The 13342-nt window shown below is 38.1% G+C and overlaps 1 protein-coding gene across 1 annotated transcript in view; it reads left to right on the top strand.

Annotated features, from left to right (window-relative positions):
• The first annotated feature begins 3794 nt into the window (after positions 1-3794).
• Positions 3795-13342, top strand: part of LOC137985935 (ral GTPase-activating protein subunit alpha-2-like) — a 46701-nt gene continuing 37153 nt past the window's right edge. Inside the window, 9 exon segments of the mRNA XM_068833378.1 lie at positions 3795-3991; positions 4098-4208; positions 4455-4504; positions 4733-4790; positions 7650-7693; positions 9800-10061; positions 10425-10546; positions 11345-11483; positions 12747-13081. Of these exon segments, the coding sequence (XP_068689479.1) occupies positions 3883-3991; positions 4098-4208; positions 4455-4504; positions 4733-4790; positions 7650-7693; positions 9800-10061; positions 10425-10546; positions 11345-11483; positions 12747-13081 (1230 nt within the window). The 5' untranslated portion in view covers positions 3795-3882.

Here is a 13342-nt window from a genome sequence, read left to right as displayed (position 1 = left end):
TAGTTTAAAACCAGTAGACTCAGTGGTACGGACAAAATCAGGTAGCGCATTCCGCAACTTAGCTGATACGTAAGAAAAAAAATTAAGACCATAACTGGTTGTCTTAGGTCTATTGAGGGACACAATGTAATTTCCGCGAAGATCACGCATAAGAAGATTTTGAATACGCTTATTGCATAGAAATGTAGAGCTTGACTTTAGTTGTAACACTGAGGACAGGTAATCTGCAAATATAAATCTCGTTATTCTCTTATTGCCATTATACCGTTTCTTTGACACGATGATTACAGCGATGAGGGCCAGTGTCGTGCTTCTTAAGTTGCCTCGCTCATGACCAAAAAAAATTCTGGGTAATTCTACCATTCCATGACAAGGGATGACTCCCGATTCTCATTTCATAGTTTTTCTCATAAGTGTCGGGCCACCCAGTCCTACCAGCAAAATACCACATCGATTGAAGATTTTAGCTTTCAAAACTTGGCCAAATTGTATCGGTAGGTCCTGGAATTCGTCCACAGAAAAGCCAGAGAAACAACTTCACTCGTGAACCGCCATGTTTACAACAGAGCATGTTAGGCGTCCCACTCTGCATGAAACCATCTCTCACTCTGTCTCGAGAAGACCAGACACGCACGGTTCTTACGTTACGTTTATGCCTGTAGAATCGAGAACAGAAATGTCAATTGCTGGAAAAGACCAGCATGTTAATTTTTTGGGTAGGCTAGGTATCGGAGAGCCAGAAACATTTACGCATGCGCTGAAGGAAGGTTTGAACAAGAGGAAAAAACGCAGTACCTCCAGACATCCGGCGCTGGAGCGTCGTACCAAACGAGTCATCCCGGGATTTCGGCCCGTGCGATCGCTTTTGGACGCAGTTGGCCCTTCGCTGCTTTCTGCTACCGACCTTGCCTCCCGGTACGGCATTGAGGGAGAGATATGTCGGCCCCTAAACCATATGTGACAAATCCCACGCCTACTCACAGCTTCTCAGACCGCCCTTGTCATTACAATATAGCGTAAGATTTCGATGGCATATATATTAAAGGGAAAAGTAGTTTTATCTGACATATGGTAAGCACAGCAGTTGCAGATTACAAAATGCACGCATGCGCCCTGCTGAAGGTAACATACATACATGCATAAACTTTATTTCATCTCGAATTTCAGAATAACTACAAGAGCCAATGTCTTCGAGACATTACATTTACAACTAAAATACATAGCATATACAGATACATAACTAAATACATAATAGTTAAAGATATATTAATTAAAAGGAAAAGCCGCCGTATAAAATGCGGTCTTGGATTCTCTAGTTTAAAACCAGTAGACTCAGTGGTACGGACAAAATCAGGTAGCGCATTCCGCAACTTAGCTGATACGTAAGAAAAAAAATTAAGACCATAACTGGTTGTTTTAGGTTTATTGAGGGACACAATGTAATTTCCGCGAAGATCACGCATAAGAAGATTTTGAATGCGCTTATTGCATAGAAATGTAGAGCTTGACTTTAGTTGTAACACTGAGGACAGGTAATCTGCAAATATAAATCTCGTTATTCTCTTATTGCCATTATACCGTTTCTTTGACACGATGATTACAGCGATGAGGGCCAGTGTCGTGCTTCTTAAGTTGCCTCGCTCATGACCAAAAAGAATTCTGGGTAATTCTACCATTCCATGACAAGGGATGACTCCCGATTCTCATTTCATAGTTTTTCTCATAAGTGTCGGGCCACCCAGTCCTACCAGCAAAATACCACATCGATTGAAGATTTTAGCTTTCAAAACTTGGCCAAATTGTATCGGTAGGTCCTGGAATTCGTCCAGAGAGACAACTTCACTCGTGAAACGCCTTGTTTACAACAGAGCATGTTATTGAATGTTACGCGTCCCACTCTGCATGAGACCATCTCTCACTTCTGCTTTCTTCCAAAGGGTTGCCTTTACCCACATTCTGGCTTAATGATGCCAGACTAGGGGCTTCTGTTGACGATATGGCCCAGAAAACCACTTACAAATTGAGAAGCCTACCAGATTAAGGCCAACTCCGTGGCTGCCTGAATACGAACCGGACTTTTGTTACGTGATGTTTAAACCCGAGCCCACATTGACGCAAAACCGCAGATGTTTCAATGAGAACCCCTTTATACACGAACTCTTACAAGGCGAAGCCAAAATCTGCAGACCGTTTATCGCCAAAAAAGCACAAAAGAAAGTAGAGAGTAAATTAAGTTACTGTTCCGCGATAATTTTTCCAATTCTGACGTTCGAGTGACGTAAGAGCGAGTTAGTCAGAAATTGGATATACTTACGGCGTTGTTTAGAGGGCCTTGAATGCTTTAGTTTGGGTTTTATTGAGAGTAAGAGTCTGGCGGAAATATTTTGTCATTCTACGTCGGTAGATCGCTGCTCCTTCATGGTTTTCCTTAATTTTTTCTTTGGAATCCTAATTTCTATTTTTTTTTTATTGCTAAGTGCCCTTTCCTTTGGGTGTGCTGCCGCTTTATTAGATGAGGAACACGTTTCCACGTTATTTATGGCCACTTCTGAAGGGTTGTTTTTAGTGGTTGTTCGTCACTGGCGTGGCACAATTCATTTTTATTAAATGCTCGTTTAAGTTAACTTAGTATAATGTTACTGCGTTGCGTAGCTTATGTCACGTTAAGCAGTGGATTGACTGACACATCCTTGATAAACTATTTCTCATCGACGTCTCGTTGTAGTGAAGTTTGTTTGTTATTTATTTGTTTTAGCAGGTTGAAGTTTTGGCAGCTATTCAGCTGATGTGGACCTGCTATACCCACCCACCCATGCACTCATAAAGGACAGCCACAACACCGGGAATTTTATCCCCTACTCTTCTCGATTATTGTGTGGGTTCTTTAACGTCCCACAGAGAGTTTATGACATGGAAGATATTTGTGAGACGGGATCTCCGGTTTACAGTCCTTATCCGAGAAGAAAGTCTAACCATTTGCAGATGTCATTACGAAGGCAGCACTTGAGTGATGGTCCGGCTGGAGTTGAACTCACGACCTCCCGCATGGCAATCTGATGCTTAACCAACTGAGCCAACGGTGCGCGGTGGAATCAGAATTAGGTTTTTCTTGCAATAGTTCGTTTTCACCCTCACGCAACAAAATAATAAAATCGAAACCGTTCAACGAAAAAAGCCAAAAACTTGGAATGTTGTAGGAGATAAGATCTCCTCTCCAATTCTCAGGTCTGTGCGATGCATCGTTTCTGAGTTATTTGTCGAATCATTTCACGCAACTTTACAGAGTTTTGTATGGCGCTGCCATGTTGTGTGCACCAATATGGGGGCCAGAAATCAACGATAACATGAACATGTCTGGAGTTCACATTGAGATGAAAACGCTTATACTTTTCGCTCACGAGATAAAATGTGTATGAACATATCTCCTAATGTACTTGAAACGCTTAAACTGCTGAGATTCACCCCTATGAATTTTTTTTTTCAACCAAATGGCTTTGTATCATGGTGTCACAGGGAAAGACCTCATGCATATTCGGAAATTCAAAATGCCGCAGTATTTTCGAAACGAAAGACGTCAAGAAACTAGATACTTGAAAAAGATTAATTTTTAGGTCATCTTCAACCTCCTGTAATTAAAAATTCAATTTTGATTTTGATTTGATGACGTCATTGAGAAAACCGCCTATGCTGCCAACCTCGATGACAAGGGAGGAGAAGAGAAAGAGCCTGGGTTTGAGAGTATACCCCAGTCCTCTTTGTACATGCGCAAAAAACATCACTTGGTAGTGGAGAGGTGGAACATGGCTGCCTCGTCATGAGTGGATTACCAGAGGACACAGGCAATACTTTGTCCAATTTCATCTCGATGTGTGGGACACAAATATGTTCCATAACAGGAGAGCCCATGCGGACATCAAGAAAACCACACAAAAATTCTTAGAACCCAAAAAGGATAGCCAAGCTAGGTTGCGGGCTCTTCGGACTTTACTGGGTGGGAGCAATCTTGCAGTTTACAAATTCTTGAAATTTAGATTACACGACCGAAATCTAGCGGCGTGAAACTAGCACATCATTAACTTCTGCATGTTGCCCTTCAGATATCGTCGATGCCTCAGACTCCAAGATATTTTTCAAAAGCCATTACTCCGAAATATTCTACGTATTTCACGATGTGTTCTCCGTTGTAGAGACAAATCTCAAGACTAGAGGTCAGTGCTCTTGAAATGTTAACACCTTGTACATGTGTGAATAATTTGTTCCGGAAATTGCAGCTGTCTATGAGTTAAGCGAGCTTTATTTTGCCGTTGGATTTGTTAACAGTGTTTACTAGAGAAATGGAGGAAATTCAACCAGCAGTTTCGATCCATACTTTATCATGCTTATCAGTACAGTGCCAATATTTGCAAAAAGTACCTTGCACTATTGATCGATTTGCGTTTGTTTTTCTCTGTCAGGCCACAGATCCCAAAGGGAAGACCTCGATTCAGTTCTCTTTATTTTAGAGGTGACAATAAATCAAATATAATTTCCTCATAAATTTCCACAGTGTTAAATTATTGAATGTTGAGTGCAAGTTAATGTATGCTAAGGATTTTTTTTCCTTTTTTAATTACACAATTTAAAAATATTATTGTAGGTTTGTTTTTATGTGCGTTTTTTTCAGTGTAATTAACATAAACAATACTGTTCCATGAATGCAAAATCCATATTGTTTTTGTTTTACATTTTGCAGAAAATATTGCTGTTTCTTCCTGACCTCATTCACAGAAGATGGCAGTTCAACAGTATTGGTAGGTAATAATACATTGTGTGCATGGAGAGTGATCACTTGAGTTGGCTTAGGAGCCATTAGTGGGTGTTCTAAAGAAGTCAGTTTTCTCAAGAAGTAATTTCTCTTCCAACATCATGGTAACCAGATCTTTGTTTCTCCTCCAACATGGTTGCCATGACACCAAAGTGAAGAAACTCTTTGACAATTATTAGTATATATAATCGCATGGGCCTCAAGGGCAATAGCTGTAAGGATTAATTTCTTGGGTATTTTTAAAGTTTTCACAAAATTGCTCAAGTCATGAAGTGATGAGGACAATTTGAAAAACTTTGAAAAGACAAGTGGAATTAATCCTTAAATGCAGAGAGCACTTTGTGATTATGTTACATGTTTATTACATATAGGGCATTCAGTGCCATGACAACTGACAATCACTATACAATGAAACTGACCAGTCAGTTCAATGAACACTTAAATCTTAAAACCATATAAAACATGCTTTCATTCAGGTAAAATTCAATTTAATAATTGTTACTGTCAAGAGAAATAGTGTTTAAAGTGTATTTTATGTGTGGACAAAAACTATTTTAATCATTCAGAATTTGGAAGAAAGATTCTCTTGTTGTAACCTCACTTGCTCTGGCTAAGCAACTGTTAACCAATCAGGCTCAAGCAATCATGCTCTCTTGATCACCAAAAGTTCCCTTGTGATTAAGGAAAAAGGTATATTCTGTCTCAGTCAATCACCATTCAGTAATTTTTCCCCATATGTGATAATATCTTGAAAATTTTTAAACCAAGAAAAAAGTGAACCACAACCTAGCTATATAACACTGCTGATAACAGAGGAATTGGATGACTGCTCCAAGGGCTGTTGATTAGAGCCAGCTAGCATTTAGCCTTCTTCAGCCAGCTACATGTGCACGTGCTTTCGTCTCATTTTTCCTCCAGTCAAGATGAATAATGTTACACTTTAATACTTTAATTTATCATCAAAGAAACTTTTAAAACATTCTTTTCCACGGTTTCAGAGGCACATTTTATGGGGATTAGATGAGAGAAATCACGACAAATCTACTTGCGTTCGATTGTGTGTGCATGCAAATGGTGTGGAACACCTGGAACAATTTGAACTAAATAGTTCCCAGTCTTGCGCTTAATCTGATGAAACAGCATGGCTGCTCACTTCTGTGGCCAGCTACTTTAAATAATTATTGTAAGCCTTCTACTTTTGTTGACAGCTCTGCATGCTGCTCCTGGTTGTAATCTTGTTAAATTGCATTTGTCATTTATAAATGCACCAAAGAGCACCAAGCATGGCAGTCACTAACAGACAGAGCTTGAAATTGCAACTATTACAGTGACATTTGCGACTAAAATATCTGGAGAAGTCACAAATTTTCGACCTGCTTTCACCTTCACTCTTTCAAAACAAAAGGATTAGCAGTTGCCACTTCACTGCTACTTTTGCTAAATAGCAACAAAATTATTCTTTCTCGGCATGAATTTTCTTTAAATCTGAAGGCAGCGTAATAGCCCTTTTCACGGATAGTTTTTCTCATTTGCATTACAATGTAATCTAGCATGTATGTGTGGCAATATCAGTCTATTTTGTAGTTTTAACCCGAAATTGCCTCGCACCCACAAAAATAATGAAAAAAATGAGAAAAAGTTACTGTAAAAAGGGCTATTGTAGCATAAGTTAGCTGTGATGTTACATGCGCAACTCCATTCCGTCGATATCATTCACCATTTTCAACGGTTTCTTTACGCACAAGTATTGTGGGGTCATGTTTCGTTTTGCTAAACCGTTGACAACACAATGCAGCGTGGCAATTTTGCGACTAAAATGTGAGAAATTGTGACTAAATTTTGGGTATCTCGTGCAAAACTGCTACGTGATATTTTGGTTACTTTCAAGCCCTGACAGAGACAATGAAATTATATTAATCAATCAAACCTAACTGGAGCCAAGCTTCTTGGTTGGTGTCTAATTACGTTCAGCTTGACTGACACAAGCTTCTGTCAAGAAATAGAGACACCTACATTATCATGGAGTAGCCTACATTTTTAGCAGAGGGATTGTTACAAATGGACCGAGACTCCAAACAGTGATTATCCTAACTTAATTAATTATTGATTTATATTATTGTTTTTATGGCTTTTCCAAGTTTCCTAGTTGTATTCCAAAAAGGGGACAAAAGTGCAATCAGTAAATGTTATTTACATGTTCCGGTAATTGACATTACAACACGAGTCAAATACGATGCTTGCAAATTATTATTGATGGATCTATAAAAATAATAATGTATGGCCTAGCCCTCAGCTTTTTGCTCTTCGTTGTAGCCTGATTAATTACGGCGCAAAATGATAATTTCTTAGAATAATTATTATTCTATTTTAGTATATACTAAAACAATGGATAGCGTTGAACGCGGGTGCTGATTGGCTCGTCAAACTCCGAATATCCTGTGCTATTTACCTCCGAGCAACTCGGGAAAAAATGGCGTCCCGATTTGCATCCATGACAAGTGAAGAAAACATCCAAATTAATTTTCTGTGCTGTATATTATCTCACTGTTTTAGTATATGTACTAAAATAACTATTCACCTACGTGGCTAGCGTTGGATATTTAATGAGCTGCGAAGCGGTGAGGTAAATATCCACCGCTAGCCACCTCCACTTCGGTTAATAGTTGTTAACTATTCTGAATATTCAAATAAAATACCAGTAAGTAAATCAGAGTATTTAAATCATGTATTCTGAGAATGCACGCAGTTTATTGTAATCACAGCCAATACGGAGATGACGGTGTTTTGTCCTCAGGATTTAATGTTTTACCTATTGCTGGTCACCCCTCTCTTTGTTTTTTCGCAGGTCGCATAATGAGAAAGCTTGTGCATCATGGGAATGCACTCAAGGTGAGCTGTCAATGTTGTATTCTTGCTAAAGCAGTAATTAACACAAGGAGTAAACAACTACCAGTCTCAAAGATCGCAGGACCAAAACGAAAGCAGAATCCGCTCGTGTGGCAACAACTGGCCTGCACATTAATTTGTGCAAAGTGCAACCGAGTCTGTCGATCAAGGATTGGGTTCATCTCACATGAAAGAAGTCATCCATCATACTGATAGATTACTTGTGCATTATCATTGATGCAAGATTCCACATGAATTAACTCTGGTGCAATTGAGAAAGAATGTAATTTACCCATGACAGGAGCATCCAGGGTGACTGCCAATATAAACACAACATTTAGCTCGTTGGTACATTTAGACCAGACTCCTGATTCATATTCTGTATTTAAATGATAAAAAATTACTACTCTATGATTTAGACACAGAATGCAAATTAACTCACTTTATCACAAAGTCCTTTCAAATACTTTATTAACCTATCGACTTAGAGTTAAATCTGTCACGTCACACTCACAGGAGTCAATGGGTTAACTGGGTGTCTGGATGGGGTTTGCAATAGCTTTGCTTTGGCACAGTCCTTCCATGCAGATCTCAAGATGCTCATGCATTCATTTTACAAGTGATATAGCAAGTCAGGCTTGGCTCCATTCCTCTGATAATAATATTTTGCAATTGATTAGGAAGCTTACACTGTAAGCAATGGCAATGTCACTAAGAATGAGAATATTAGAAAACAGTAGTTTTAATGGATAAAAACATGGCTCTACATATACCCTGCCTGTGCATTTTGCAATTTGGTGTATTTCTTTGCTGACCACATTTGAGGTTATGTGATGGTTGTGAGCATCTGTTGATAAATTTTCTCTCCAAAACACCACACTGCTCAATGAGAAAGTTTTCTTGCTAAAGGAATAATAATTTATTGTGAAGTGATTCTATAGAATGACGTGAAGTTGTATTTTTATGCACCTTTCTAACAGCTGTCAGAGTTGTTCTTGCTTGCGTTTCTTTAGTAAACGTGTGTTCGAGTGACGTCTTATGCCAAGGATCTTACTTTTACAACCAAGACTGGTAGAATTGATCTCTGCACTTAACTGCACTTCAAATATATACATTATTTATTCGTTATTGAAGTCTTTTCACTTGATTCACATGATCCCAAAAAATTGACCAGCTCCCATCTTAGTGGCTTAATTCATAGCCTAATTGGTAGAGCATTTCACCAGCATCTCAGCGGTCATGTGTTCGGGAATCCCGGCCATGTTTGTGTACAGAACAATGCACTGAAAGGTCTTTTGGAAATTTGACTCTATGTATTACCTTATCATCACTTATTTTCATGAGACTTAATTTTCTCAATTTTCGCGAAATTAATGGCTTGCAAACAAAAGGTGCTGCGAAAATAAAAGGCGTGAAATTTAGTGACCTAGTAATATAAAAACCTTCATTTACATTTGAGTCGGAGGGTTCAAATTTCAGTGCAACGCAAGTGCTTATATTTGTTTATCTGCCTTTTCTTGCTGAGTTAGGTTCTGTAACACTTCCTCATAATTTACATTCTTCAAATTTGCCATCAGCATCTGGCTCCCTATAGGTCTCTGTGACCAGCTGCTTGAGCCTCTTCATGATGGCTTCATTCTTTTCAGAAGCGTCAATCTCCGCAATCAATTTCACTGGAATTTACAGCCCTACTTGCACAAATGGATGTTTAATAAATGAGCACCAGATACTTGATTCGCAAAATTTTATCACCTTGAAAAACGGTTATTCATCAAAATTTACGAAATTTAAGTCCCGCAAAATATTCCTATTCCAAATCTGTGAAATGAAAGTTGCGCGAAAATAAGTGATAGTAAGGTATTATGTAAAAGTTGTGGGGCCATTTTCTATTGTTTTTTATACCAATATGGTCGTCTCATCACATGGATGCAAAGAAATAATAAAATTAATTGGTCAAATTGCCCAGTTAAGTGCAAGGATCGATCACTTCTTCCTTTCGTCTTAATATTTGTTCAAGGGACATCTTGTGCCAAGTATTTTGTTCTCATAATAATGACATTAATTAAATTTCCATATTTAATTTTTTACTTTAACAATGTTCATCAACAGTTGCGTCGAGAGGGTGCCCGTTTGTTCATGCTATGGTTTCAAGCACTTCAGGGGAACTCAGATGAGCTTTGCCAAGTTATTTATGCAAGCCTCATTCCAGGCTTTCCTAATCCCATTGAGAGTGTAGAGTGGACGGGCAGCAGCAAGTTGTCAAAAGAGGGTGCAGAGGAAATTTTCCAGTCAATTTGTGAAACGGGATGTTATGAACGGCAGTCATCTACCAGCAGCGTCCATTTACCTTCAGCTGAAAAGGAGAGTGAAGGTCATTATTTATCAAGGAATGACTTCAATTTTCTTGTGTCTTTCTATCAAGGTTGCTTTTCTCAGAGCAAGTGGGTTGGTTTGTAGTTGCCTTGAGAGTTACTTACAGAAGGTTTAAACTTCATGATATTTACAGTTTTTGGTCTTTTGGTATCAGTAAACAGTCTCAAATAGGGCAGCATCAATAAGCTCTTTTTCAGCCACTGAAATCATTAAGGATTACATGTACTGTACAGTGTAGTTGTTTGGCTCTTGGGAATATCACTAAACTCTGTATACAGTGTACTTGAATAAATCTCAAGCTGCCAGGTTCAAAGGTTACTAGCTACAGTAGTACCTCATTTTTTTGTGGTAAACTTTTCAGAATGGTGCATTCAAGATGATGTTGGTCCGATCTTCCCATCAAGTACCACGGACAGGATGCCTCCACCAGATGCGTTAACAAAGTTTTTCTTGGACAAAGTCTTGGATTGTATGAGCACTCAGGTTTGTTTGGTGATTATCACTGTCTTTCAAATGGTGGAAGTTAAAAGCAAGTTTTGAAATAAATTCAGACTTGTGGTAGCTGAGGGAGATGGGGAGTTTATACACTTCCTGTACCAAACATTCTGCAATAGTGGTAGCAGTGATTGAAATGGGTTGATCAAGGAATGGCTGTGGCTAAGTCTTTGGCATTAAGTGTTTTTGTGAACTGCAATGTTGTTTCCTTGGCAAAGGAGGATAACCTCTACCACCTGCCCACAACATTATAAAATTATTAGTCAAGAGGGCTTTAGATTCTAGGATGAGAACGTCTTCGAGTATGAAATTTTCTCACAGAACAACAGTGAGGGTGCACATGCAATTAAACCAGCATCCTTTGGGTGCGTGATATCATCGTCATTTTAGTACGAGGTTTTGCAAAATTGTTGTGTCAAAACAAGTCAACAATAGTAGTTACATGTAGCAGTTTTTCGATCAGCAAAAGGGCTCAGTTACCAGCATTGAGAATGACTGAGTAACATAAACTGCTAACAAAGAGTAAGATTAATCATACGGGTTATAAATTTTCTAACTACTCATTCGCATCCTAATCCTAGAATCTCAAGCTCCCTATTGTACTATTGTTTCCCATTTTAGTGATGGAGGAAAGGATTACTGCTACCTTACTATTCATTTCTGGACTACCCATGCTATTCTCTGCTAAAAAAAAACAATACAACCACAGAGCCCTGGAAAACAGCAGTATTACTATACCTCTATTGTATTTTAAAATAATCATTTTGTTTTCTGTCTCAATAACAGCTAGTTCTCATTGAGTGGAGGGATAAGAAAAGCAGAGAGCATGCATTTTACTTCTTGTTTGAAAACTTCAAAAGGTTTTATCTGCCTCACATATTTCCAGACTTCAATCCGTCAAGAGCTTTGTATGATTCCTCTCCTGGTAAGTGCAAACTTCTGGACTTTCCTGGAGTAGCAAATTCATTTTTTTGGCTTTTTCATGGAAAATTTTGCAGTGTGTCAGGTAATTGTAGAGGCTGGCTGTCATCAGTTGATCTGAGATGAGTCAAGTCTGAGTCAAGTCTGAGTCAAGTCTGAGTCAAGTCTGAGTCAAATCTGAGTCAATAAAAATTATGTAAATTTGGAGTTGATAACATTGTCTCTATAAATTAAATACAATCTTATTTGATGGTTTAACATATAATACACGCGGATATTTTGCAACTTGTGTAGTATTTTTCCAAGCCCTGGAAAAAGAATACAAGCAATGAGCAAAATGACCACAACTATTATATTTATGTTAAATCATTGAATTTTATTTGGTAAGACTGTTTTAAAAAAAATGTATTGTGTCCTTCAGGGTGCTTGTGAATGATTTTAACACCACAAAAAGCCAGCCAAATGTGCTTTATTTGGTTGCATAAATGAAATGACGAGTGGCAAGCCTTGACAAGCTAAATTTTCAGGCGCTGTCTCATGTTGACAACAATTTCTTTCATTTAAAAACTCCCATTCCATCTGTATTTGCTCTTTTCTAAAACGGGGACACTACAGTGTATTACCGTCTCATATTTTGCATGTTCTCTTGACCAAATATGGTAAAATGGTGTAATAGTGGAATAATAATCAAGGTTATTACTTTGTTTACAGGATCACATTTCCTACTTTGTTGGGTCTGAATCTTCTCTTTAAGTTAGGAATAGTCCGGTAATAGTGACTTAGTGTACCTATAAAGGCAGCAATGTTCAAGTGTTTTTTGTATCAGCAAAGAGCACAAAGTGCACTTTGAATAATGAATTAATACTAAGAGCTTAGCTTTAGCCTTGTTAGATAATACTATCTGAGGTCAGCATAATTTTTTCATATCATACACTCAGGTTGCTCAATTTTGAAATTGACACAAAGAGTGGAAAAATAATGTTGCAATCAGGGCTTTCTTCAACAGCTTGCTCTGAAGGTCAGCGAGGTACAGTTTTTTTTATAATGTAGTAAGCAGAAAAAATGAAAACACCAGGGAAAAGTGCTGGCAAAATAACTTGTATAGAAAGTCTATTTGCCTGGTGCCTGGCCATTTTAAGAATGCCCTGTGCAATACTGCAGCTGTATGTTGTTGGGGATCCTGTGCTCTGGGCCTCAAGACAAATTCTGAGCTTGTAAGATGTATTGTTATTATCTGCAAATTAATTCTCCTTGATCTCTTTTTTAGTTGCTCAAGTACCATACGGAAAATGTGACATCAAAGACGTTGAATCAGATGCGAGGATGATTAGTGCTAGGGAATCTGTCCTGAGATGGTTTGTTGCATTTACTGTAAGGTTTAAAAGGACTAGCAGTGTTCCAGAATCACCAAATGTCAATCAATCAGTGGTATCAATAACATCTACTGATAGCAGTGAACCAGGATCACCTTTGGTTAGTGAAGCTGTCCACTTAAGTCCAGAGCGTAACAGGGAATACTTGCATGAGGCAAGTGAAGTCATCAGGAGAGTGTTATATTCTACGAGATCAAATGTGCGGCTTCTGCACGAGGTGTTCAGACAGGTAAATAAAGTCTAATGATATTTTCTTCATCATCATCATCATAATAATAATAATAATAATAATAATAATAATAATAATAATAATAATAATAATAATAATAATAATAATAATAATAACACGTCCGACTGGTCACGACTTTCCAGAAGCACAAAGAAACAAAGTCTTTAAGGTCAATCATGAAAGATGCGAAGATGTTTGCAAATCAACTAAACTTAGATGTAGATTACGGCATCGCGAAGAAAACAACAACAACAATTACAT

The sequence above is a fragment of the Montipora foliosa genome, unplaced genomic scaffold, assembly GCF_036669935.1.
Source record: "Montipora foliosa isolate CH-2021 unplaced genomic scaffold, ASM3666993v2 scaffold_117, whole genome shotgun sequence".
Classification (NCBI taxonomy): Eukaryota; Metazoa; Cnidaria; class Anthozoa; order Scleractinia; family Acroporidae; genus Montipora; species Montipora foliosa.
Note: the sequence above shows the minus strand (reverse complement) of the source record. Positions and strands in the feature narration are given on the sequence as shown.